A 27,621-nucleotide genomic window follows, 5' to 3' on the forward strand; every position below is an offset into this window, starting at 1 on the left:
AGAATTTGAAGGACAAATCAGTAGTGTTTAGGGCAGCAGAGAGGACAAGGATCAGGCAATTAAAAGATCATTGGTACCTTTGTGACAGCTGTTTCTGCCCAAAACTAGATTAATGTGAATCGAGAAATTACTGAGAGGGAATTAAGACATGGGTCTAGGCTCTTCTTTTTCAGGAGCTTGCCTGAAAATAGGGCAGAAGAGGCAGATTTTCAAGTTCTTTTTAAATGGCAAGTCTCTGCACATGTTTAATGCTGAAGGGGAACAGAGTCTCCCTCAGAAACAAGATCCTCTGAAGAAGGGAGGAAGTGAGTGCCACAAATCAGCAGAGACAAAGAAGTCTTAGGAGGCATTGTGATGCCCTCTATTTCCTCTGAAACAGAGAGCAAATTCATCTGCTGAAATGTTTCAACGCAGGGCTGGACATGGGGTATTTGCTCAACAGGTATTTGTTTTATTTTATTATTGGTGGAAGGATACAGGACTTGGATTAGCAAAGAACTTGGAAGGCCTGGAGGCAGGGGTGAGGTTGGTGAATTCACAGCCGTAGCTGAGGAAGGCAGTGGCTTTCACCGATGCCTGAGTGTCAGCCTCTAGGCCCTGACCTCACTAGTTCAGCTAGAGCACGGGCAGTTTTTAAGGTCCCCAGGTAATCTCATCGTAGTCAAGACTGAGAATCACTAGCTTAGAAGTAAATTCGAAAAAGGCTCAGACCACAGAAAGGCTATTTTCTAATGGGCCAACAGAGGTGGTCTTGGGAAGGAAGTATTGCCTATAATGATGTAAAATAGGATTTCAGAGCATTTTTTGTTTCCCCTCAAATATTAAATTCTGTGTAAGATAGAGAAAACAAAAGATAGGTAATTATGAAAAGATTGAGATAATAACATTTTCTGACCCGCAGATATTGGCAATCAAAATTGCCCATCTCCCTGCATAACTGTATGGTGTTGAAAGAACATGTAAAAAGGAAATGGAAGTAATTTTCACTGGGTACCAGTTACATGCCAGGCATTAGATCTGGCTTTCCTGTGCTGTTTCATTTAACTTTATCAGCATCCATAAGACAGTTGTCAGCATAGCCCTTTTACAGTTTCCTCAGCTAAGACTCAGAAGGTAGACTCATCATGAATGAGTAGAGGGACAGCGTCCTAGTGTTTCAGAAGCCTTGGGAAAGAGCCAGGAAGCCCAGGATTAGGGGAGCCATTCTTCTCTCCCCTTTGGTAGATAAAAGTCTGATGAGGTCACCAGAGGATGGAAATATGGCTTCCATTTGCAGATGTAAATATTTAAAATACCATACATTTATTTGGCATCTGCCACACAAATCACCCCATGTTGACTTTGACATTTCATTATTCTAAAGTGACCTTCGCCCTTTAGCAGAACGCTCATTCATTAAAATGAAAGAAAATAGAAATAGAAACTCTAAAGAGTTATGTGAAGATCACAGAGAAGGCTTTTTATACCCCTGTTGCTCTGTTTGTGATCCATGTTTCTCTTCTATCCCAATAATGTGGTTTGCCTAGTCAGACAAAAACAGAGAAATGGCTATCCCCTCTCATTTCTGTTACAATGTCAAAATAATCAATAGGTTAATCATGTCACTCATACTGACTTGGGACATCTTAGAAATACACTGCCCTTTGGGAGTGCAGAAGCACTATTCCAGTATTTCTCTTGAGGAATCTCAGTTTGTTTCCTTTTCCCTTTATTTGTGTGAACACTAGTCTAGGAAGTATTGAACCTTGTCTGAGAAGAAATTGCAAGGCAAGTCCAAACTCTGTAACCTAGTGGCCAGCTTTTAAAAATGTCATCAGGTAATCTAGAGTAAGCTTTTATATCAATAAAAGACACAGAAGGTGAAGAGCCATAGCCACAGATTTTGACACCACCCTTGAGCTGTGTCATTGGTGTAGGTTGTATGTGTCACTGTCGTTTGAAATGGAGTCAGTGGCTGCCACCACAGTTGTTTCCCATGGCAATGTGCCAGTGTCCCCAGGACATACACAATAGTCACTGAGGTCTGGTGGGCAAAAGACTGGGCAGAGGCCTAGAGAGAAGTCATTGATCTTACCTTGGTCCCAGCATCTGCAGAAATGGGATATAGATTTCTCCCTCTCTACTCCTCATTTATGTGCCAAAAGACCTCACTTGTTGGAAAAAAACAAGGTTTTTATTGCATTCTATAGTTGGCTGGCTTATTTGATTATGGGTTAAAAGTGGATGTGCACAGCCCTGTACTAAGGAATAAATGAAGGGAAATATGACAAGTTCATCTGTTTGTTCCTTACTGTTAATCAAGGTCCTGAAGCTGGAACTCACTCTGTGCATTTGCCTTGTACACAAGCATCTGGAGTCTGCTTATCCTTTCTCCCCAGCAGGTATTATTGTTGAGAATATGCATCTGCTATGCATCAGGTGCTGCTCTGGGCACGAAGGAATAAAGGATAAATAATTCTTAGTACTTAGCCTCAGAGAGCTCAAAGTCTAGCAGAAGGGGTGGATTGAAAAATAGATCATTAGGCCACCATGTATAAAAGGTAGGGAGAGAGATAAACAGGGTGCTGGGGGAGCCCAAAGTGGGGGACTCTTAGAGAAGACTCCAATATTCATGGTAAAATTGTTTGAAATTAATCGAGTACTTGGCAATACATGTTCCCTGAGCAGGATCATAATGGGACACAGGTGCAAAAAGGGTAACTAGTGTATTATACGGAAAAGGCAGGAAAGTGAAAAAGTGACGGGAGCAACAGAAAGCATGAGTGTGAGGAAAGGGAAATGGGTAACAGCTGCTGAGAAGGAACCGGGGCAGCGAGAAGTGACTGAGCAAAACAGCGCTGGGGTTAAGTTAGGAGGAAGGGCCGCCAGCACATGTCGGAGGCTGCTTGATTCCTACCATGTCTGCTTTCGGAAATCCGATTTGTGTATGCCTGAGCCATCGATATAAGTGACTTATATCATCAATTTGTTTTTTGGACATTATTCCCAGGAGTGCTGAAGAACATGTTAGCCGAGTTGGAAGGAAAGTTCTTAGGCAATAGTCACTCCCTTCGTATCATAAATCTACTGTGGAGCCAAACTGCCCCCAGCCAGGGCTTGGATATCCAACTGCCTTTGGACATTTCCCCTGAGGGTCTGACCTGTCATCCTTGTCCTTTGAAACCTGACCCCTCCTGCTCCCGTGATACCCTCTTTGTCACCATGCTCCTCCTTGTCTTTCTCCTTGTAGCCATTTCCTTTTTTATTGCTGTTCCTCGTATTTGATAGTCCATCTTCTGTTCCACCCACACTCCCATCTTTCTCCTCTACTTGGCTAACTCCTACTAATCCTAGAAGGCTTCAAAAACACAGCTCCAGAAATCTGTCTCTGCTCCCCTTTTTTGCTCTGCAGGCTGACTTAAATGCCTTTTCTTTGAAGTTCCACTGTCCTGGCTACATGTTTCCTGCTTAGCCCTCACACGTGGAATAATAATTGCTACCATGCTTGTCTGTCCTTTCATGAGTCTCATAGGTAGTAGGGGACCTTGTACATCACACGTACTGGGTAAATGTTGGCTGGGTAAAAGAATGAGTAAAGAAAATAATAATGCATCAATGTAAACAAAGTCAAAAGTTGACAGTCTTTAGTTCTGTTGAGCCTCTTCAAGGATCTTCAATGGCTTAGTCACTTCCAAAAGGGTACACTTGACATAAAGGGTTGAGTTTCCGACCTACCTGTTTTTAATCCCAACAGAGCTATGAGAAACATTTTATTGTTTAAATTGTTTCCTTTCAGTTTTCTAAATTTTCTATGCTATGGTGATATTATTAGTTAGCCTTTAAAAATAAATTAATAATTTTAAAGCCCCTCTCCTCTCAACAAACAAGAAAGTGTGAGCCCAGACTCCGTCTTCTTATAGCCTAGGTGTTTGTGTGTGGTTGTAGATAATATAGGGGAGATAAGGAAGAGGTTGGTTGTTCAGAAAATATTATTTTTTTACAAAATTTAGAAAGCTTTGTTTTCTAAACACTGGATTTGGTTTATTGATTTGGGAACTATAACGAATACCATATCCTTTATGAAACCATAAAAGAACCAAGACATACATATCTTGAATGTAGAGGGAATGGAGTTGGTAAATGTACAGTCCAGTACAAATTTTAAAGAACAAACACACATTTTTCTGAGTCTAATTTTTTTAAAATATACTTGTCTTCTACATAATAAGTATATGTGAAGAAAAAGAGATAGATGTATACAATATAGATGCATACAAAAGACACGTCTTTCTGCCAGAATGGGTCATTCAAAAAATATCCAGTAGCCTTTCTCAGAATTGTGTCAGACAGCTGTTAGAGTTCTGACCCAATTTCAACTAAGTAATTTTACTCTGCCTGCTTAAATTCTGCTACCACTGCCATTCGACACAGAATTCTTCTTCATTTCTTGTCCCATCTGAAATGTTACTCCATCCTGAAAAACAGCTTCATGTACTACTCTAAAGGTGACTGCTCTGCCGTGATGAGTGAGGCAATTCTGTTATGTTAAGTGCTTTGGGAAAAAAGCACTTAGAGAGCTCCCATAGAAATGCAAGCTAACATTATTCAATGAACGTTCCTTTCAGCTGTTGTGTAGTCGAGCTTTTTTCAAAATAAGAGCCCTTCCCCCACTGCAGTTTACTTACGTGAGGTATTCAATGGGCCCGTTTCCTGAAGGTGTCTGGGAATATGTGTTGAAGACATATGAAAGATACAAAAATTAAATACAGATGAAGTTAAAAAGCTAACAGTGGAGGGTCCAGGGGCTTTGCAAAACTGCAACTTCAAACATATCTAAAATTCAGAACAATAAGGAGGAGTGGAAATCATTGCATGAGGTATCTTTCAGCGAGTCTTGCGCCCAGCTCACCTCTAAATGACAGTTCCAAGAGGTTCTCAGGGTAGGCAAATGTGTCCTAACTACACAATTCAGAGCTTGATAGACTTTAGAACAAAGTAGTTTTTGCAAGTTTATTGAGCATGATTACGTTCATTTAAAAGACAGCCACATTTTGAAAAGTATAACAAGCTGCACACTGAATATGCATGAATAATCTCACCCACTTCATTTCTAGAAGGCATGGCCTTGCTTTTTCTTTAAAGTCTGTCCCCTTCATTGCCCTTTAGTAGCCCCCAAAATTACCTATCCCTTTCTTAGAAAAATCTCTTAGGCAGTTTTCAAGATACGTGTTTGCTTTAAACACACTGGTATTATTGATCTTTAAATATCCAAAGGTGTCTTGAGGTTAATTCAGGTGTGTTAGCAAAAATAACTCAGCACATGTCCCTAAACCTGGGTAAGGATATAAATGCGAAGACAGTGTAAATCAATTTTTGAAGTGTTGACTCAATTATTGTCAAGTATAGATATTCATCTGGGATTTTTTTTTTCTATTTCTATCATAAGTGAGCCAACATTTTCTCTGACCTTTTATGTTAAAACCTTACATTGGTTCTTAAAAAAAAAAAAGAGAGGACATTTCCCAGGAAATCTTCAAGACCTTTAACACTGAATGTTTTATTTGACCAAGAAAACAGACAACTCACTAAGGAGCATCTCTCAAATTTCATGACTCTTATTGTAATATTTTGATTAATTCTACAAGCATTCCTGGGCCTTCTACATTGCATTTTGCATATGGATTTTTTAAACCTTTTTAAATGTTTAGAAGCGGAGATAGTCATGGTTAAAAGGTTGGTCGTTGCTGTCTGATGGATCTGGATCAACATCGGCTCTACCCTCCATACGGCAGCTCTGACCTAAGTTAATTATTGTCTTTAAAATGGGGCCAAGAAGAGCATCTGTCTCTTAGAGTCAGGAGGATTAAACGGCATGTGGTATGGACCACATCTCTGCAGGTACAGAGGACGTAATGGTTAACTCGTGGCCCTTCATCCACTGAGCTGTTTGCCTTCAAATCTGAGTAAATGACAATCTGATGATCCTCTCTGTTTCTATACCCAAATCTTTCATTATCATCTACTTAAAATGTCCATGATCATATGTTATGATAATGCACACAGCTTGGTAATGTTGCCCCCATATTTCAAAGCCCTGCTTCCCTTCCTTTGCAGTTTCAAGATGGATTTGGGGACCTCTGACCCACTTTCCTCTGACTGGTGTTTCAAGAATCATTGATGGATTCCTATCAGTTCTTTAAAATCTATATTTTACACCCATTTTTTATCCCTTTAATGTTATTCTGAGAGGAACTAGTCTTAAGAATGGAGCTAAAAGGAATGCCAAGTATTTTTGTGACAGGGCACACACGTCTCCATTCCTTCCACATTTTTGAAGGTCCTCTGGATGTGCACGGCTTGCATTTGCTTGCACTGACGCACCCTGTCCTCAACCCGCCTAGCTTTTCACCGTCTGTACCATGTGTGTAGCTTTGCTCAATACTTACAGACACCTTTGTCTGTTTTTGCCCCCCGCTTGGGTATAACTCTGAGGTCAGCTGACTCCACCCACTTTCTTGTTGTTTGATCTGCCAACCAGCTGCCCAGGCGCTCGTCCTGACTGATCCCAAGGGCTGCCGCCTGCTCCCTCCTCAATGGCCCAGAGCTGTAGACCCACAAGGCTTTGCATCCAGAATGCCCGGGAGATAGCTACAGACCAAGCTAATTAACCTCACAGAAGAGCATCAGTGAGCTCCATGTCCCCTGGTGTTAAAGGCTGTACCGTAAGGTGTTTTCCTTTGTATACATTTAAACTTTTACAATTACAGGGGAAAACATCCTTTTTTCATTTCTAAAAGTTTAAGTTTTAAAAATATACCAGCTTAAATGTCTGCTTTTTAAATGTAGGAGGTTTATTAAATGGTGGAAGCAAAGCTACATTCTCTTGCCTTCGTGTATCTCTGTATATTTAGAATATTTCTCCAAACTGAAGTCTGAACTTCTTGGATTCATTCAAAGAAATGGATGTTTGTTATACTTAGTTCTTCAATGAATAAATATCTGCTGATTTAAAGATATCTACCTTAAGTCGATATTCAGAAAAAGGCATAAAGCAGAGATAGAAAATATATTTATTTATTTATTTTATAGCAATACAAAACCTGGTAAGAACCTATAAAGCCAGCTATGACAGAATGGTTAAGGAAATGAGAGTGCATTGAAGACATGAAATGTCATGCAGGCACTAAAATGGATGTTTTCATAGATTAATATGGGGGTATTGAACTATATGCTATTGACTTGAAAGTAAGGGGCAAATGCTGCATATATAGCTGACCCCAATACCATGCAGCCCAGCCTGGAGAAAGAGTTGAGCTATAGGGTAGATTTGTGATAAAAGGGAATAACTATTGCCCCAAAACCTTCCTACCCGGCTGCTCTGTTCTTCAGCATAGAAAGAAATCTAGTGAGGACATGGTTACATGGTTTTGAAAACCAAATAAATGAAGTTAATTTTAAGCTTGTCAAATATCCCTTCTGCAATCATACGCATGGTCTAAGAGCAGAATATACCACTGTACTCTCCTAATCGACAAGGTTACATTTCAATGACAAGTTCTGGAAGAGCCCAGAAGGCCCAGACAGAGAGGGTGTGGGCCCACCGTATGCAGTATGAGGACTGCTGCCTGCCGTCCCCAAGGGCGCCTGCGTGTCCCATGCAGACACCTGAAGGAGCAGGGCCAGAGAAGAGCAGTGTTGATGCCCTGGCATAGGGGACGATTCCCCTGCCTCCCCCGCGTTACGCACACACATCCATGCTCCAGCCCACCCTCCTCAGACTCAGGCAGGTTTCCTGGCTGGAATGACAAGTTCAAGCAATTCACTGATGATAGTTCTGGCCTCTGAACAGGCCCTTCCCTAAACACCCACAAGCTGTGAGACTTGGGGAAGCCGCTTTACCTCTGGGGTCCCAGCCTCCTGAGCCACAAGCGGAGGCTGCAGCGCTCCCCACTGGGTGATCCTGCTGCAAAGCTGATGCGGCTCTGCGTCCTCAGCCTGTTGGAGCAGCCACCGGTGGCAGATGCTCCCTCAGGATGCACTCACTCTCCACCTGTGGTTCCTTGTTCCCTCTCCTTCCCTCGCTCCTTCTCTCCCTCCTCCTAGGTTGGGACCTGATTTTATCTTCACCATGGAGCTTATTTTGAAGATAACTGTAAACAAGATGTAAAGACAAAGGAAATAAGAAGAGTGACCTTGTCATTTCAGGGTGTGAAATGGGACAGATGAAGCCACCACTTCCCCCAAATGACCTTTGTTCTTTCCTTAGACCATCCAGCAGGTTTTTCTGTGGTGGGGAGAGCGGGGCTCTGGTGACCCATGATAACAGGACATGCTGCCCTTTTCTTCACTTTCCTTTTGGTTCACATGGCGCTGAACAACAAAATAATAAAAAAATAAATATTCTTTTAATAATACCAGTACACACACGAGTAGAAGAAAAGGGCTCCCATTGCTTGCTGAATTGCTCACTAATCACTCGGTTCAAACCCAGCAGGGAATTCTGACAACAAACCTGACTTTTCATTTATTTATTTTTTATTGGTTCTGGGAGAGGTTGGTGATTCATTCCGTGTAGGTTGCAAGTCCTTGTACTACAGGAACAAATGGCCTCTGGGGTGATTTGCTTTATTAACTTTTAGGGCAAAGGAGGGAGAAATAGCAGAATTGCTTTAACTGCAATATACTGACAACAATTTTGAACTTTCTTATTTCATTGGCACCTGAAATGTTTTAAACTGGTCTTGTTTCTTCACGATTGGCTAACTGTAAAGGAGGCAGTATGATAGAGAGACAGCTTGTGAAAGAGAACTGGACTATGTTCACAGCCCTGCCATCACGCCAGCCAAATCACTAGACCCCTTGTGCGCTGTGATGTGGTGACCTTCTCTGTAAACTGAAGGGCTCAGATTAGATTGTCCTCTTTCAATAAGGGATTATGGCTTTGTGGATGATGATGAAATCAAACCTTTAGTATAAACTTTGTTGGGAAATGAAAGAGGCTCTCCTCTCTATAAAAATAAAATAATCGTAACATAACAATAAGCATTTCTTGGGTTACACACTTAGCGCTGCATCTGACTCCCACAGTGATACACAAAGAGCTCCCATAATCACAGAGGGCACCAGGGATCACAAAGGTTAAGTAAGTTGCCCAAGGTCACAGAGCCTACGATTAGTGGAACGAGGCTTGCAGGCCTAACACACAGCTCATGATCACACCTCACAACCATACTGCTTCCCAGGGAGACCGTAATGACAATCCAAGCAGGTGAAGGGCTCAAAGGAACTCAAGTGTGATGCACAGGTTAATAAAGAGTAAGGAGGACAACTCAACCCAACCCAACTGAAAAATGGACAGAGGATCAGAATAGACATTTGTCAGAAGACAGCCAAATGGTCACCAGGTTCACAAACAGGTGTGTGACATCATTAATCATGAAGGGAATGCCAATTAAAACCACAATGAAATATCACTTCACACCAGCTTGATGGCTGTTGTCAAAAAGACAAGCAATAACAAGCGTTGATGAGGATGGGGAGAAAAGGGACCCCTTGAGCACTGCTGGTAGGGATGTAAACTGGCACAGCCAACATGGAAAACAGCATGGTGGTTCCTCAAAAAGTTTAAAAAGAGCTACCCTGTGATCCAGCAATTCCACATCTGAGTATTTATCCAAAGTAAATGAAATCACTGTATTGAAAAGATAACTGCACTGCCATGTTCACTGCAGCACTATTTACAAGAACCAAGTCATAAAAATGGTCCAAGTCTCATCACTGGAAGAACTGAGAAAATGTCTCTCTCTCTCTCTCTCACACACACACACACACACACACACACAGGAACATAAGTCAACCATAAAGAAGAAGGAAATCCTGCCATTTGCAACAATGTGGATGGACCTTGAGGACATTATCCTAAGTGAAGTCAGTCAGACAGAAAACAACAGAGACTGCATGATCTCACTTATATGTGGAATCCAGAACAAACACCAAACTCCTAGAAACAGAGAACACGTTGCTGGTTGCCAGAGGCAGAGGGTGGGGAGTGGGCAAAACAGGAGATGGTGGTCGAAAGGTACAACTTCCCATTAAGACAAGTAAGTCCTGGAGTTGTAACGTGCAGCATGGTGATTATAGTGAACAATATTGTATCACATATTTGAACGTTGCTAAGATAGTAGATGTTAAAAATTCTCCCCATGAGAAAAAAAAATGTGTAACTGTGTGGTGACAGATGTTAGCTAAACTTATTCTGGTCATCATTTCTCAACATATACATATATCAAATCACTTATGTTGTACACCTACAACTAATTCAATGTTATATGTCATTATATCTCGATCTTTTAAAAAAGCAAGGAGGAATGTGAGTGCTTTCCAGTTCGCCAAGGAGAACTCAGGGTCATGGTACCCACGATAAAAGGACAGCGGCACTAAGGGAGGCTTAAAGAAAAGCTTAATTGCGGCAAACAAGGAATGAGAAAACTCTTAAGACAAAAATGCTTCACCTTTATCATCTATACTTTCTCTTTCCATATCCTCTTTAAAAGTGGGGAAGCACTTGATATTTAGTAATGAATAAAGTATTGGATAAGCACGTTGATTCTATTTGAGCAATTTAGATACTTAGTGCAAAAGATGGTGTGAGAGAAGAAGAAGGTTTTTGATCCAGAGGCTGGTGTTTACACTGAATGGTTTGCTTTCCATCTTGGGGTTCTCATTTCCATAAACTATAAAACTGACTGGCTGATCCAGATCAGCCCACTGGATACCAAAACCCTGTAGGATGCCCTAAAATGTAAAGATAAAGATAAAGACTTTTCTTTGCTCAGAAAGGTCTTTAAGAACTCTACCCCTTAAATGCTGTGATTTATCATCAAAGCTAAGACTGATAGGTTGATGGGAATTATTTGGACATTCCTAACCACAAATGACATTAAAATTATTCATATGAAGAATCAGCAATAAAAATTTAAATAAAGGGTTATGATCGGTAGTATAGACTTTGTGATCTCCATCAAATGCATGATTTACAAGGCCCATTCTTTCTGGCTTCTGATGTAACTAAACATCTCAAAGATGTAATATAGCATAGAAACAATGCTTACGTGAATATATTATATTTTTATGAAATGCAATGCATCATTCTACTAAAAAGAAAACCGTCTGAAAAATGAGTCCTGTAGACTCCAATTTCTGTACTCTGCTAGGACTCTTAGTGAATTATTCTGCCCCACAATTTGCATGTTCTTTTACAGTATTGAAGTAAAATAAGTCTCTTTGTTTGCACTGGTTTCAGAATTAAATTAGTTTATATATTTGTTCTCTGCTTCTCTTCCTGGATTTGGTTTCAAAGTAAACAGTTATTTTCATAAATTCTCTTTTATTTGCCTTCACTTCTTTAGTTACTGAAATTATTCTAGGTGGCTGTCCTGCTTTATTTTCGAATCAGGTATCTGCATACTGTTTTAAATTGCATCTAATTGTTTCACTTCCGTTTTCTATTGTTTACCCCACTGTGTGGTACTGTGACTTCTTTTGACTACTCCTGTCATGGCCTGATCCTTTTTAAAAGTACTTTTTTAGGTAACTACACACCAAAAGGTTGGCTTAATAGGAAAAAGGTGCTCATCAATTTGATGTTTAGTGAATGTGGACACATCACAGAGAAAAAAAAAATAACATTCATCACAAAGGTCGTTTTGGAAGTTAATGAAAGACTTGGAGTCTTGAGAAACAGCAGGAATTACCTTGCTTGGTAAAGCCAAAAATGCCAACAACATCTGTTTTGTTTTTTTAGATTAACCTAGCAATGACCTCTGACAGAAAGCAAGCCAGCCGTACTTTCCAATTTCAAGATAAAAGATCAAAAAAATTGTTTCTACCTAATAAAAAAGTACAATCAGATTCTAAATTCCCACAGAAACTCTTCATCTACCTTGTAACACATCAAAAGCCACCGAGGGCCTATTTATCCTGTAACCAGCACTAATAAAGTTTTGCAGGCATTTGCGGTGGTGTGCATGGCAGGGGAATAGATAGACAGAATTTTAGGGCAGGGACGAGGGGAGCAAAGTAATTTTTGTTAAGTTACTAGAAGAAAATATAAAAGATTTAAGGGATTTGTTCTGATAATTCATTGAACAAATGTTCATTTCACAACTCTTGGGATCCAAATTGTTGTAGGGCTTGGGGCTACAGAAGTGAACAACAAAGGTGATGTCTCTGCCCTCTTATGCATTACATAATAATGGGAAAAAGAGGGACAATGGCAAATATATTATAATTCAGCAAGTATTATGTGTTATGAAGAATAAAGCAATCGGATAAGAGTGGGAGTTTGTAGGGTAGTTAGAGAAGGTTTTTCTGAGAAGTGGCATTTGGATAGAGATAAGAAGAAAAGAAGAGAGCTTTATAGAAATCTAGGGGAACAGTATTCAAGGAAGAAGGAACAAACAGTGAATGCAAAGGCCCTGGGGCAGGAGTGTGCCTGGCTTATATTCAAGGAACAGCATGGAAGCTAGTGAGTGAAAATATGAGTGGAAGTGGATTAAGTCAGAGAGATGAACTCAGAAAGAAGAAAGCCTGTATAAATATGACACAAGACCAAGAAAATTTCAACAAATGATTGGTAAATTTGATTGCAGAAAGTTTAAAATTTCAGCATAGCAAAAACTGCCATGACCAAAGTCACATAACAACTAGGAGAGGAAATGACAGTTCCTATCACCAAAGAGCTGGTGTCTTTAATGTATTTCTAAAAAGAAATTTCCTTACATCAGTATGAAAACTTAATAACCCAACAGAAAGATAATTGAACAAAGATTATGAGGAGAAAAAGCAATAGAGATTATAAACATACTAAAGAGTATCTCCAACTTTACTTAAAATGAGGGAAATTCAAATTAAAACCACACTGAAATACCAATTTCTTACCCTATCAGATTGACAAAGATCCAAACTTTTGATCTTGACAACATCTAAAAGTTTGAGACTTAGAGAACCAGACGCTGTCGTGTATCACTACTGGCAATGTAAACAGGTATGGCCTTTACAGGGAGCCCTTTGGCACTATGAAAATTTCAAATGCCCGTATCTTTGACCCTGCGGTTTCACTTCTAAGACTTTATCCAACAGATTAATTTGCACATGTGTTAAATGAATTATGTACAAGGTTACTCACTGCGGCATTATTTGTCACAGCAGGAAACCCCAGGACGGGTTGACTAGTGAAAAATAAATTAGAAGCGAGGGGTGGAGTCTGACAGTGAATCTCTTCAAACTTGAACTCTTGCAAGTTCTTGAGCAGATAAAATGAGAACAAGGCTGTGTTTAGAATAATTTGTCTGCCATCAGTTTCGGGATGCTTTGCATAAGGGCGGGGCTGGGTACTCCGGTGACAAGTTCAAGGTCCTTGAAAGTGTTCTGGTGGGGCTCTGAGGGGAAAGACCCTGTGATGGGGGCGGGCACATCACAGGTGGCAGTCAGCACGGCTGCTGAGGTGGGAGGGATCGGCTCATGAAGGGCTTTCCTTATGCCAGGCTAAGAGGTTCAGACTTTACCCTGAAGGTAGAGGCAACCTTTAGAGCAAAGCAGTGGCCTCATCAGATGTGCATTTTTAAAAGACAGCTCTGCCGAGAATGTCAGAGAAGAGACCGCAGAGCAGTAAGGCCAGAAGTGGGAATAGTGATTAGTGTCAAAAACCAAAAATACAGTCCAGAGAGAGGAAAACGTCTCCCTGTTTGGCACTCTTCTCAGTCAGAAGTCTAAAAATGAAACTGTCTTAAGTATAGAATTGCCTTAAACTTTTTTTTTAAATAGTAGCAAATAAAAATTCTAAGATGGACATGGCCTTCAGGCTAGGTAAGTTCACGTCTGCACCCCCTTGTGACACGCAGGTCATGCCTGCCCACGAGCTGTGCTTTCCTTTCAGGCCTCTCCTGAAACACGTCCTGTCCAAGGCTTCATGAGCGTTTTAACTAATCGATTTGGGTGAAGCAAAGGAACATGTATACTCAGTGTGCCCATCCCCAGCGAGCCACAGGAGAAAGCAGAGCCTCCTAATTACATCCATGCCGTGGGCATAGATGAGCCTCTGTATAAACACTGAAGCAGGTATTTTTTTTCTTGTAATGAACAACCAGGTGCTAATAAATGAATTGACGAGAGTGCTTTTAAAATTGCTTGTTTTTTTTAATCCTCGTGTCTGCTGCTCAGTGGGGAAAATACCTTGTTCAAGCTAACACAGCGGAGCTGCAGCTGTAGGAGAAGGTGGGCATTGCCTCTAAAGAAAAAATGAAATCAGGTGCTGTGGAATTCTGATAAAACTTTATTGTAGATTGCGCTTGTAGATTTCATTTCTCAAAGAATAGATTAGGACAAATTTAGAAGATTTGATGATAACTTTGAAATGACATTACCTTAATTCAGATTTCTCTTAAAGGCAGAAAGATATTTTTTAACATTCATCTAGATCAGCTTTGTCACTTCAAAAAGATTTTAAACACCATAAATGTGGCAACCATGGGTGGCTTCTGTCCCCCCAACACCACCAGTTCATAGTGATGTAGTAACACTCCCTGGCATATAAATATTTACCAGATTAAGTTGAGCTTACTTCAGTGGAATTTTCTCCTTTTTTCCAGCTTTACTGAGGTATAATTGACATGTATATTGTGTAACTTTATGACATACAACATGATGATTTGATACATGTATATATTGCAAAATGATTTTCACAATAAGGTTAGTTATCTCCATCACCTCACATAGTTACCTGGGTGCATGTGTGTTGAGAACTTCTAAGATCTACTCTCCTAGCAACCTTCAAATGTACAATACAGTGTTGTTAAATGTAGTGGCCATGTTGTATAAGGTCCCCGGATCTTACTCATCTTATAACTGGAAGTTTGTACCTTTTCTCCCCCTTCACATTTCCCCCAAATCCCCCCTGACTGAACTTTCGAAGTTGTTTGATTCTATCATTATTTAGGAAAAACTTAATAACATCTCATTTAAAAAGAAAGGCTTTCTCAGGGGAACCCTCCTACACTGCTGGTGGGAATGTAAATTAGTTCAACCATTGTGGAAAACAATATGGAGGTTCCTCAAAAAATAAAAATAAAAATAACCATTTGACCCAGGAATTCCACTCCTAGGAATTTACCCAAAGAAAGCAAGATCTCAGATTCAAAAATATATATGCACCCCTATGTTTATCACAGCACTACTTACAATAGCCAAGATATGGAAGCAACCTAAGTGTCCATCAGTAGATGAATGGATAAAGAAGATGTGGTACATATACACAATGGAATACTATTCAGCCATGAGAAGAAAACAAATCCTACCATTTGCAACAACATGGATAGAGCTAGAGGGTATTATGCTCAGTGAAACAAGCCAGGCAGAGAAAGACAAATACCAAATGATTTCCCTCATTTGTGGAGTATAACAATGAAGCAAAACTGAAGGAATAAAACAGCAGCAGGCTCACAGACTCCAGGAAGGGACTAGCAATTACCAAAGGGGTGGGGTGGGGGAGGGCAGGTGCGGAGGAAGGGAGAAGGGGATTGAGGGGTATTATGATTGGCACACATGGTGTATGGGGGGGTCACGGGGAAGACAGTGTAGCACATAGAAGACAAGTAGTGACTCTGCAGCATCTTACTACATTGATGGACAGTGACTGCAATGCGGTATGGGGGAAGGGCTTGATAATATGGGTGAATCTAGTAACCACAATGTTTTTCATGTGAAACCTTCATAAGAGTGCATATCAACAATACCTTAATAAAAAAAAAAAAAGAAACAAACAAAGGCCTTCTCTTCTTATCTCCTCTAAAACATCAAAAAAAATCATTCTCTTCTAGATTAAAATCACTAGCATTTGGCAAAGTCACTTCTAAGGCTTTAGAACTCCTTTTCTTGAGAAGTAAATAAAAAATGCATGTCTGATCATATGAAAGCCTACTTAATATTTCCATCCTAGAGGAGTAGGAGGAGTTCCACTCCTACTCCTCAGAGTCCCTACAGCAGAACAGTTTCGATCTATTGTCACCCAGAGATGAGAGAGAACGTCTAGCTCCCTGGGTCAGAGCCTTTGCACTTTATAAAGTCAAATGCCCAGAGGAAAATCCAAATCTTTGCCTTCTTGCAAACCAGTGCTCTATCTCTCTCATGCTCACATCCCAGGGGGAACATATATCCTAATCTGAGGCTGGCCGGCGTGCACTGGTTGTACTGTAATGCTCTGCAGACTTAGAGCAAACTCTTTTGGGCAACATTTTATTTTTTTGTGTGACTATTTCAGTATTTGTAAGCAGGAGTTGTATGATAAATGTTAAATTTGTCAAATAATCATTGACTAGAATTTTGAATATTTGAGTCCCGTCAAACAAATGATGGGAAGATATCTCTGAGCATTTTATGAATAGAATAATTTGTCTGCTCCAGTTTCCTATTGCTACAAAATAAATTATCCCCAAATTAAGTAACTGAAAATAACCATATTAATATAAATCATAGTGCTGTGGATCAGGGATTCAGACAAGGCTCAGCTGGCTGATCGTTTTTCCTCACATGGCATTGACTGGGTAACTACATGGAATCGGCCAGAGATGAGCTGGTCTGGAAGGTCTTGACTACTTCACTCAGATGCTGGCATCTTGGTAGGTGTCTTAGACCTGATGCAGCTGCTATAACAAAAAAATACCATAGACTGGATGACTTTTACAGCAAACAGTTATGTCTCACAGTTCTGGAGGCTGGGAAGTGATAGATCAAGGCTCTGGCAGATTTAGTGTCTGGTGAAAGCATCTTCCTCGTTCACAGATGGCACCTTATCACTGTGTCCCCATATGATGGAAGGGGCAGGAGAGCTCTCTGTGCCCCTTTTATAAGGGCACTAACCTCATTCATGAGGGCTCCACCCTCATGCCCTAATCACCTCCCAAAGGTGCTACTTCCAAATACCATCACCTTGGGGATTAGGTTCAACATATGAATTTTGGGGTGGAGTTGAGAACACAAACACTCTGTCTATAACAGCAAGGGAGGCTGGAAATCTGGGCCCAACTGGGGCCATTGCTTGGAGTGCCTCCACAGGGCCAGTTCAGCATGGTGAGCTCAGAGTGGAGTCTCATGAGAGACAGAAAATGGAAGTTGTGGTCTGTTAAATACCCACTCTGGGAACTTCCTTCTGCTATAGGCTCTTAGAGCTGTGACAAAGCTCGCCCAGATTCAAGGGGATGGGACATAAACCCTACCTATCAATGGGAAAGGAGTTCAAGACTTTCTAGTCATCTCTCATTGGCAAAGGGGCACATCATGAGAAAATAATGCAGTTTTGTATCTCAGTAATGAACCCATCCATCAAAAAGCAGCTATTACCAACACATTAATTTAACGTAGTGAAGAGCACCAGCTATACATCTTAACATCATCCACATGCTTTTTGCTCCCTTACCCCCCACACCAATTGCTGCCAACACTTCCACCAAAGCATCTTGCAAACTGGTCCTCTCCTTTCCAGTTCCACTGCCTTATAATACTTTGTTGAGAGCCAATTACAGGCCGTGTAGTGTACTAACAACTTTACAGGTACTATCTCATTTAAATGATTCCTCATACTACCAAGGTTAGGTAGACATTGTCATCATCTCAAGTTCATAGATGAAGAAAATGGGACTTTGTGACATAAGTGACTTTATTTCTCAGACACTTAATGGAGAGTCTTGAAGGAAACCCAGACACCTGTCCACATAACCAAAGCCAGTTTTACTCACCCCTACCCAGGAATTCCATGCTTACATGAATAGGACTGGCCCAGAGGTACAGCTTTATCTGCAGCCCAGCTCTTCAGCTTTGAGGGGGCACCCTCTTTTTGAGCCCTGTGCTAACACAGAGCTGTTGGGTCTCCATGTACATCAGAACCTCATGCTGAAATGGCACTTATTTCTAAGCCATCTAAGCTTTATTCTCCATTTAGAAACAAAATTGTATGTACTGCTGGAGCAAGTCAAGAGTCCTTTGTTTAAAGAGAAACAAAACCTGGACGACACAGGAGCTACCTGTGGAAAAGATCAGCTGATCATTAGCTGACATTCTACAGCTGCCTTGGTTTATTCGGCAACAGATTACAGCTCCAAGAGCACCATTAAGAATAATACTCCAAATATTTCAAAATATAAACAGCACAGAGATAATTAAAATAGCGTGGGATGGAAGCTTCTGGAGCAAGGTATGGCCATGTTGTGACTTAACTGATTTCAGGGCATGTACCAAGTATTGCCTTAGTGTCGTTAAAGTCTTGTTTTCTTTGCTCTGTGAGGAGAGAGAGGCATGACTTCCCTCAGCCCCAAAGGAGAGAGAAGCTTCTCCTGACACCTGGGGAGCTTGGCTGGGGACAGCCTTGTCCAGCAGGTGGGACGCAAACCACTGAACAGAGACGAGCATGGCTGCTCCGTGGGCCACACAGACCCGCCCACCATATGGGGTCTGAGGCCCAGCCATTCGCTCCCGGGCCTTTTCCAAGTCCCAGAGCTGGATGACTCTGGCCTTCAATGGCCGCTTTCTTCCCTTGCCATGTCTCTAATCTAGACTCCTAACGACAGGGGCTGTGAACATGAACCCTTATGGTGACAATGCAGCATACTAAAGGGGTTGTCTGAAACGCTTCTTTTCCCTTCCTGTTCTGGGGGATCCTGTCATGTATATTTAGAATGTGAGGGGAAAATCAGGGGGAGAAATGATCATAAGGATGCATGTATTTTTGTTGTTTTTGTTTTTATTGAGATAACAATTGACATATAATATTGTCTTAGTCCAAGGTGTACAACACAACGATTTGACATTTATATGTGTTGTGAAATGATCACCACAATACATCTAGTTAACATCTATCACCCCACTCAGTTACAAATTTTTTTCTTGTGGTGAGAACTGTTAAAATCTACCCTCTTAGCAACTTTCAAATATACAATAGAGTATTGTTAACCTTAGTCACCATGCAGTACATTACATCCTCAGGACTTGCTTATCTTATAAGTGGAGGTTTGTACCTTTTGACCACCTCCACCTATTTCTCCCACTCCCTACTCCCTGCCTCTGGAAGCTAACAATTTATTTTCTGTATCTTAGTTTGGTTTCTTTTCAGACTCTACATATTGGTGAGACTGGACAGTAATTGTGTTTCTCTGATTTATTTCACTTAACATAATGCCCTCAAGGGCCATCCATGTTATTGCAAATGATAGAATTTCCATCTTTATTTTGTTAACAACTGAGTAATATTCCATTATGTATATGTAACACATCTTCTATATCCATTCATCTGTCCATGGGCATTTACATTGTGTCTGTGTCTTGGTAATTATAAATAGTGCTGCACTGCGTTTATAATTATAAATAGAACATGGAGGGGCAGAAACATTTTTGTTAGAGTGATTTCATTTTCCAGAAGTAGAATTGCTGGGTCATATGGTAGTTCCATTGTTAATTTTTTGAGGAACTTCCATACTGTTATCCATAGTGGCTGCACCAATTTACATTCCCACCAACAGTATATGAGGGTTTCATTTTCCGCACTTCTGTAGTTGATCAGCACACTAATCATTACTATTCTTTTTCAAAATTATTATCATGGTAAAAAAATACAGAACATGAAATACATCCCCTTAAATTTTTAAGAGTACAAACAGCATTTTTAACTATATGCCCATCACTACTCTAATTAATGATGGCTCTGAGGTTTAGAGCCAATCTGTATTGGCTTTTGAATATTTGAGGAGCATCTAATTTTACTTAGTAAATTAATTATTTTATGTATACATAGTTTTTATTTATAATAGGCTAAAACTGTTAAGATAACAGCTGAAATCATATATTCTGACTGATGACTTAAAAATGTATCAAAAAATTCATCATCTTGAATTAGTTTGTGTAACAAGTGAATTGAGATAAAGAATGGAAACAAAGGGGCAAGGAATTTGAGTAGTGTAGCCATTTGGTTACATATTTAATATACAGGACCATCAATAAAATTGCCTTCTTCCAAACCAAGCAGGCACCTGCCTGGGAGAGGGTCACCCTGACAACTTTTGTCATAGTTAAGGTTAAAACAGAGGAGATGAGTTTGCAGACCCCAGAGCCTAAAAGGTGAGCACTGTGGTGGGGAAGGTTCAGGGACCAAGTAGATTGGAATCATCCAAGAAAAATTTCCCAACTACATGATAAAAATCAAACAGCTTTTTGCCTTACCTACTGAAGGCACTGTCTGGTGGAGAAGGGAATGTTTTAATTTCAACAAGCAAACCTCCTCAGAGGTATTTTAGACCCCATAATTTAAAACTGTGACATTATTTTGGATCCAAGTCCTTAGGATCCAATCTAAAAATTTGTCCTTTCTGCACAGAACACAAATGTTTTCAGACTTCCAGTAGAGCCAACATTATGACTGTCTCAACTCAACCCATTCATTCTGGATGAATATACGGAGATGGACCAGTACTCTCCGAGTAACAATTTATCCAAATACTTAGGTAAAACACACAGTTAATATCCCATCCATAGTTACTTGCATTTATTGGGTAACTCCATGTGGTCAATTCTTTTTCCTGTACAAAGATTTCTTTATTTTTCTTGTGGAATATACTCTTCTAGAGGCCCTTGCTCATTTGTTAAAATTAATCTTCATCACAAAACCTGTTGGGAAGTCTAATGGTGAAGAGGGTTATTTTTGATAAACACACAAAGTAGAAAGACATAAAGGAAACAGACCAGCTCACAGGCAACAGTTAGTCACCCTTTAAAACCTTAGAGAAAAAAATCTTTAATATCAAATTACTGCAATCAAACAATGTGCATCTCTGTCTGCATTACCAGATGATTAGGTCACGAAGATGCAAAGAAATTGCTACTTTTGTTAGAAGATCCTGCTGTGACATACACAGACAGGTCTGCATTATCTAAAGAAAATACTCAGAAAATTTGTTATCGGCGTTACTTTGTACTCACATTTAAGTTTTTTCATGAGAATAATATGGGACAGAGCCCTGCGGTTGGGGCTGGGAGGCAGTTGGGGGATCTGGTCCAGAAAGCCCACTGATAATGTGAAAGCTGATGCCGTCCACGGGGCGCAGTGCTCTTTAAAAACAAAGTATGAATTTGCTTCCCAGGGAGCGTCGTATTCTTCTTATAAAAACTCATCTATTTTAAAAGGTTTCTCATCTGCCTAACTCATAACTGCTTATAACCCTGCAAAAATGTTGGTGTTGGACTTCAGTTGAGTGTGGTTGCATATGTAATAAAAATAAAAGTTGGCTTCCTCATACTAATACTATAAAATAGCTACTATAAACAGCATTTTACATTAATAATATATCACATTTAAAAAGCAGAATATATGATATGTGTATGGTATAATTCCAGTTGCATGCTTTAAATATTCATGCACAGAGAAAAAAATACCATAGGACATATACCAAATTGTTTATATTGTTATTCCGGGAAGTGAGATTATGACTCTATTTCTCTTGTTTGGTTTCTTTTTTTTTTCCCTGCATTTTGCAAGTGTTTGAAAATAAGCATGTACTATTTTGAAAACAGGAAAGTGTTTATGGTTGGCTCCCAAGAGCTTTAACAATTGAAAAACTTGAGATCTAGTGAGTCCTTGTGTTAAAAATCTAGGCTGTGATGTCTGTTACAGTAGCCACTAGTCTCAAGCAGATATTTAAAATAATATTTAAATCAATTCAAAGCAAATCGATTTATTAACAGTTCATTCACACTTTCCCCATTTTGTTTTAATTGCCACATTTTTATCACCATAGAAAGTTCTACTTAACAGTCTTGTTGGAGACAGCTTGCCTAGCTGTGCCCTAGATACTAAACTAAAGTGGGCCAGTTTTCAGGGACGTAAGACTGGATGTATGGCCCTCACTGTAGACACTGAGAGACTCCACGTCTCTAGTCCTTTTTACATCTCCCACCCTCATCTGTGGCCCAGTAAACTCTGAGATTTTCCAAGAGCCATCCAGCTACTTGGTGACAGAGCAAGGATGAGAACCCAGCGCTATGAACTCCTAATGCAGAGCTCTTAACTCCGTATCCCTATTACCATTTTCTCCAGAACACTAAAGCTTTCCAAGCAATAATTTGTTCAATTCAGTTCAATATAACTTCACAGATGCTTTTTGAGAGCTTACAATATGATAGGCACCATAATAAACCTTGAGTATTAAACACCAAGTCTCTCTCTTCCCAAAGGACACTGAAGTGCAAAAACAGAAGGGTGTGCTAGCCAGAATGGTGGCATAAAGGAAGGATGGGTCTGTTTTTCTTGGGAAACCCAGAAATGCTTCGTGCACATAGACATGTTTGTGCATCTGAATTCACAAACTGGCATCTCTTCAATATTCCCAGTTTTCCCCTCCTCCAGAAGCAGAGAGGTTAGACTCCTTATGGAAATGCTGTTGATCCCTCATCTCATTTTTTTTAATTCACATGGGATAGTTATAGATGTTCAACTCTTTTAATATGAACTAATTTTCTCACTTTAAGGCATGGTTTTCAATATGCAAAATAATTTAAAATCTTTAAATGAAATAAAATACTACATTAAGATTTAGTCATCCATTCCATCGTGGACTCTATAAAAGCAAATAAACCATGTGAACGAATGGTTATTTTTCAGCCAGTTGCATTGGAAATGTTTAAACACAGGTTAGAAGCTTAGAGCTCCCAGTTCTCAAATAAATCATGCTCCTGTATTTTAACAGATGCAATGCTCTTGGTGGCAGAGCGACTAGAAGGACCATTCAACATCGAGTCCGTCATGGACCCTATAGATGTCAAGATCTCTGAAGCCATTATGAACATGCAAGAAAACAGCCTGCAGGTGTCTGCAAAGGTATTGGCATTAGTCACGTCTACTAATAGGGAAAATGCAGTAATCTAAAACTGAGGTAACTAGATGTGTCAGCTGGGATTATAAATTCTAATATGTTGTCAGAAAGCCTTTGCTGTCAAGCTACAAATCTGCTACTTCATTAAAAATGTCCAACGAAATGACATTGAGAAAGGAAACAATCTCTTAGTTTGCAACTACTCAATCATGAAGTTTCAGAGAGCCCCAAGTGAATTGACTAATTCCTCACATTTGTGAGCAGTTTGGGGGAATTTACTTCTTAATGTTCAAAATTTCTGCACACCCTCACCCTGTTCTCTTCCTAGGAACTTCTAATTAGGGCTTCAGCTGTGCAAACCAGACAAATGCTCTGTATGTTCAATTGTAAATAATAAACATTTCATCTGACTCCCTTTTTTGAGATTAGAGTGGAACCGTCATTAATGAATCTGCAGGGGAAAATGCTCCTTTGTATGAAATGAAGCAGTACATTAAAAGAACAAAGTAGTAAGCATAAGTCACATGAGACAGAGCTGCTGGGTTTGCGCTGCAGAACACAAATGCCAGGTACCCCATTTTTATTTGTGCCCACCAGTTAGAGATAAAGAAGACCCACCTTAAGCGAAGTGGAGACGTGTGCAGTGGGTCCCCAGTCTTTTCCTTCATCTCCCCTCCTTGCCTACATTGATGACTGCACAATGTACTGAATGTTCTTTTTACCAATCTCCATCATGAAACACTAACCAGATCTCTATCAGTCCTTTAAGCCTGGTGACTGATTGCATTTTAATTGAAAATCATTCACACAAAAATATGTCAGGCAAGGCATCACCTGCTTACCTTCCTTCAATTTTTAAACTCCTTCGTGGAAGAAATTTCAAATATAATCAAGGAGGAGGGGCAGGGTGGTGGAGAAACGTTGCAGAGAAGAAAAAGAGTTATGGAATCTGAGTAGGTCTCCTTGGCTGAGGATCAGTCAGGTTAGATTTGGGCTTTTCAAAGTCAACTGGTGGGAAGTTGGATAAGAAAGAATCTGCCCTGGGCCCCTTTCTTTCTCTCCGTGGGAAGCAGATAAGCCAAGAGTTTCATAGGCCTAGTTCAGGGTTTTAATGTGCTTGGGGTAGCCTGTATAAGGGGTGGGGGGTGCTCCAAATTACCATTACTTTTTGGGGAAATAGTACTTTTGGGGGTGCCATGAAAAGCTGTTTTGTTTTTTGCCTGTAAAAAAATAGCAGTTATCTATTCCTCTCAAACCTATTGCCTAGAAACTGGTTAGTGTTGTTTTGAGAGTCTAAATACCCCAGCATTGCTTCAGTAACCACGCACTAAGCTTGCTGATGTCAAAAACAGCTCTCGAGAAGGGGGCATGAAAACACATGGACCAAAGCATCTGCAGTTTGAGACCACTGCACACTTCTTAGAAGTATAGATTTCCAGTGGTGTGCATGCATACATGTTCAATTAGTCTGTTAAAAATTCTTAGAGGTCAGATGGACTCTCTTTATTACCACAATGTGGATGAGTCATTTTTGAGGAATTTGTCCAACTGCATTGTTAACAGTATGGCTGTTAATAAAGAATGTACTTTTTAAAAGACACATTTCCTTGGAAATGTCAAAATCAAGAGTAAAAGTAATTCAGGGCATGTAAGAGTAGACTCATAGAAGAGGTCATAAAATAATAGTACAGAAAATGTCAAATGAGCTAGAAACAAACAAACAAAAAAGTGTAACTGGTAGTCTTGACGTAGAGAAAAGGTGGTGGAATGAGTTAAGGATGGGGAGGCGAGAGTAGCCGGGCTCCACAGGAAAGAGGACTGGAAGGCAGACTGATCTAGAAGAGGGTTTGAGGAAGACCAAGGCCAGCCTTTGATTTGGTAGAAAGGTGAAAGGTGGTTAGAATTTAAACAGCAGGAAACACCAAAAGGATTTACTGATGAAACAGATACGTTCTGAAAGAGCTTTTATTTCATCAAGGGAATAGAACTTGTAAATACATAGTTTTACTTTCCATATAAGCCACATTCATGAAATTATGCATGAACTAAAGCCTAAAATCTGCATTCTAACTAAGAACAGGATAGTTGAATTCTTCCTGTTCCAAGGGAATCCTCAGTCACTACTGATGAACAGTCTCATCAAATTTGCAGATCTAGATTTCTACACTTGGGCTGTAGTGTTCGCATAACCAGGGACATTGTAAGCTTCTGATAAGCCAGCTTTGGTGAGGCTAGAATTAATGGGGATGGGAGGAGGGAAGACACCCAGAGAGTTGTAAAGCTTTACAAATTAAAGTTTAATTAACAAATTTAAATGACTTTTTATTCCAGGATATGATTGGCAACTTCTCTGTAGACAATTGTTTTGCCTTATTACAGCAGTTACTGGTAGAAGTCATTCCTAGGGACTCTCTCAGAGCAGCAACAATGCTTCTAACTGCCAGCTCGTATTTGTTGGAAGCTTATTATTAGGGACTATATGGTGCCTTACATGGTTTATATTATGCAATATTCATAACAATGCTTGTGATGAGATAGATCTTCCCCCTTATTTTCCAGATAATGAAACCAGAGCTTAGAGACATTAAATAACTTACAAAGGAGGGCATAGAATGTCTGGCTATAGAATCCACATTGCTAGTCACTGCACTGTCATGATGAGGGTGTCTGCAGAGCCAGTCCACATAGGGCCAGGGCTCAGTCAATATTTGCTGAATAGATCAAATATTCTGTACCAGAAGGTTCACTAGAGTTCAGTAGGACCTGTGTGAGAAGGTAAGGACACAGAGGTGGTAGAGCCATGAGGACTCAAGTCATCTGTCTTTCTGTCTGATTCCCTTTACAGCTCTACCTCGTACTTCCCACTATGCTCAATTCCAATGAAAATTTCTCTTTTCTAGCCTTATCATTCACTGCTTCCACCTTTCCTAGAGTTTTAACAATGCAAAATATATGTCTCCTTTTTGCTCCCTTCTTCTATAAGAAGGCAAAAGATGAACACATCCCAGTTCCAGATATGGGCTTACCCTCCTCCAGCAGATCAATAGGAGGGAACAGCTCATCTTTTGTACCTAATCTCTGAGATCCTGAATTAGTGGGATTTATCAGACTAATGAAAATTCCAGTCTTACCATGTATGTTCTTGTCGTGGTAAGACATGTCTTTGATCTGCTTGTATTGATATTGTCAGATCTTTCTCCTCTCCTCTTTAGCCCACAGCTAGGCTGTTAGCTACACTGATATTCTTTTGAAAAAATACATTGACTATACCAATTATAATCAAGTCATAAAATTTTGGTAATAACATTATAGCACTCATGTCAAATTCTTGACTTGTATATCTTTTGTACAATATTATATGTTATATAATATATATTACATGTCATTATATCATTGTACATACACACACACACATTTTTAAAGATGGAGCAATAGCACAGCAAAACTTTGGTTGGACAGATAAATCACCTGGAAACAATGATAATCATTATTAAGGCTCCCACTAGTTGAGCACCTACTATATTCATTCAACAAATACCCAACCATGTACCAGGCATGAGGAATACAATATAGGACAAAGTAGATGCTTTACCCTCATGTCAGTCTTTTTCTGCATGCTTTACACATTTATTTCAAATCCTCACTGCAATCTTGTTAGCATTCATTACCTGGTTTTATAACTAAAGAATGTTAAATGTAGAGAGATTCTGCGGCTTTCTTGAGGTCATTAACTAATAAGTGGCAGAGCTGGGGTTACAGTCCAGACTGGCTGATTCAAACCAAAACAGTTTCCCAGGACGCCACTGTTTCCTCCGCAAGAGTCTCCCACCAGGACCAGATACACTTCAGCACTGGAGGAAACAGCCATCTAAGGGCTATTGCCTGAAACATAACATGGGAACCTGTTTATGAGAAACACAAGGCATTAGTTCTTCAAGCCCCAACCGAGCTTATTACATTCACCAGCTTCACAATCTTCATCAAAGATAGGAAAACGCCCTCATCCTTCCACCACTTCTGTGACCCACCCAAAATCAAAGAACTTTGCAGGTTCATGGAGATTCCCCAAGGAACACGAGAGTAAAACTTACTGAATCTCTGCCTGTGAATTTCAAATGTGTTGATAATCTCCTTCTTACCCTATCAGGGAAGATGAAACTTATCTCACTCGATGTAATTTAACTATATTAGGAATAATTTCAAACCTAACCCAGGAAAAGATTGGTTTGTCAGATATAAGCTAAATTAAGAAGGAAGACTTATTAAACTCCAATTGAAACCATCCATTCAATTAATACTTATTACAGACAAGAGTAGAATCCATTACAGAAAAGCAGGATGGCCTTCAGGTACTTAATTTTCTCCAGACAATTCTTTCTGAATCCACAGCTCAAATGAAGATGGAGCAAACCTAATATAATGGAAAAGAGAATGTAATAATTTCTGCCTCCAGCTAGTAGGTCTTAGTTTCCTCATCTGTAAAATGAGGGGTTGATTGAAATATCCCCTTCCCAGCTCTAACATTTTACAGTGTTGTGAATATTATCTCGTCACTAATGATTAGTTTTCTTTTTCTAGTATCCAGGTATTTTTCTTTTCTCTGAATCTGTTTCCTTTCAAAACATTCAGTAAAAATAATGTCTTGGGAATTCACAAGGAGAAAACGTCTTCTTTCCATTATGAGGGAATTGTTTAGAATTTAGTTCACATAAATATTTTTTATTCCAGTAGCATT

At 39.9% G+C, this 27,621-nt stretch overlaps 1 protein-coding gene across 2 annotated transcripts in view; it reads left to right on the plus strand.

The window, feature by feature from the left end:
• Positions 1-27,621, plus strand: part of GPC6 (glypican 6) — a 1,076,178-nt gene that overhangs the window by 952,490 nt on the left and 96,067 nt on the right. For both annotated transcript variants that reach the window (XM_036893720.2, XM_036893721.2), the window contains exon 5: positions 22,761-22,891. In XM_036893720.2, the coding sequence (XP_036749615.2) occupies positions 22,761-22,891 (131 nt within the window). The remainder of the gene's footprint in view (positions 1-22,760; positions 22,892-27,621) is intronic.

Source organism: Manis pentadactyla, chromosome 17 (assembly GCF_030020395.1).
Source record: "Manis pentadactyla isolate mManPen7 chromosome 17, mManPen7.hap1, whole genome shotgun sequence".
Lineage (NCBI taxonomy): Eukaryota > Metazoa > Chordata > Mammalia > Pholidota > Manidae > Manis > Manis pentadactyla.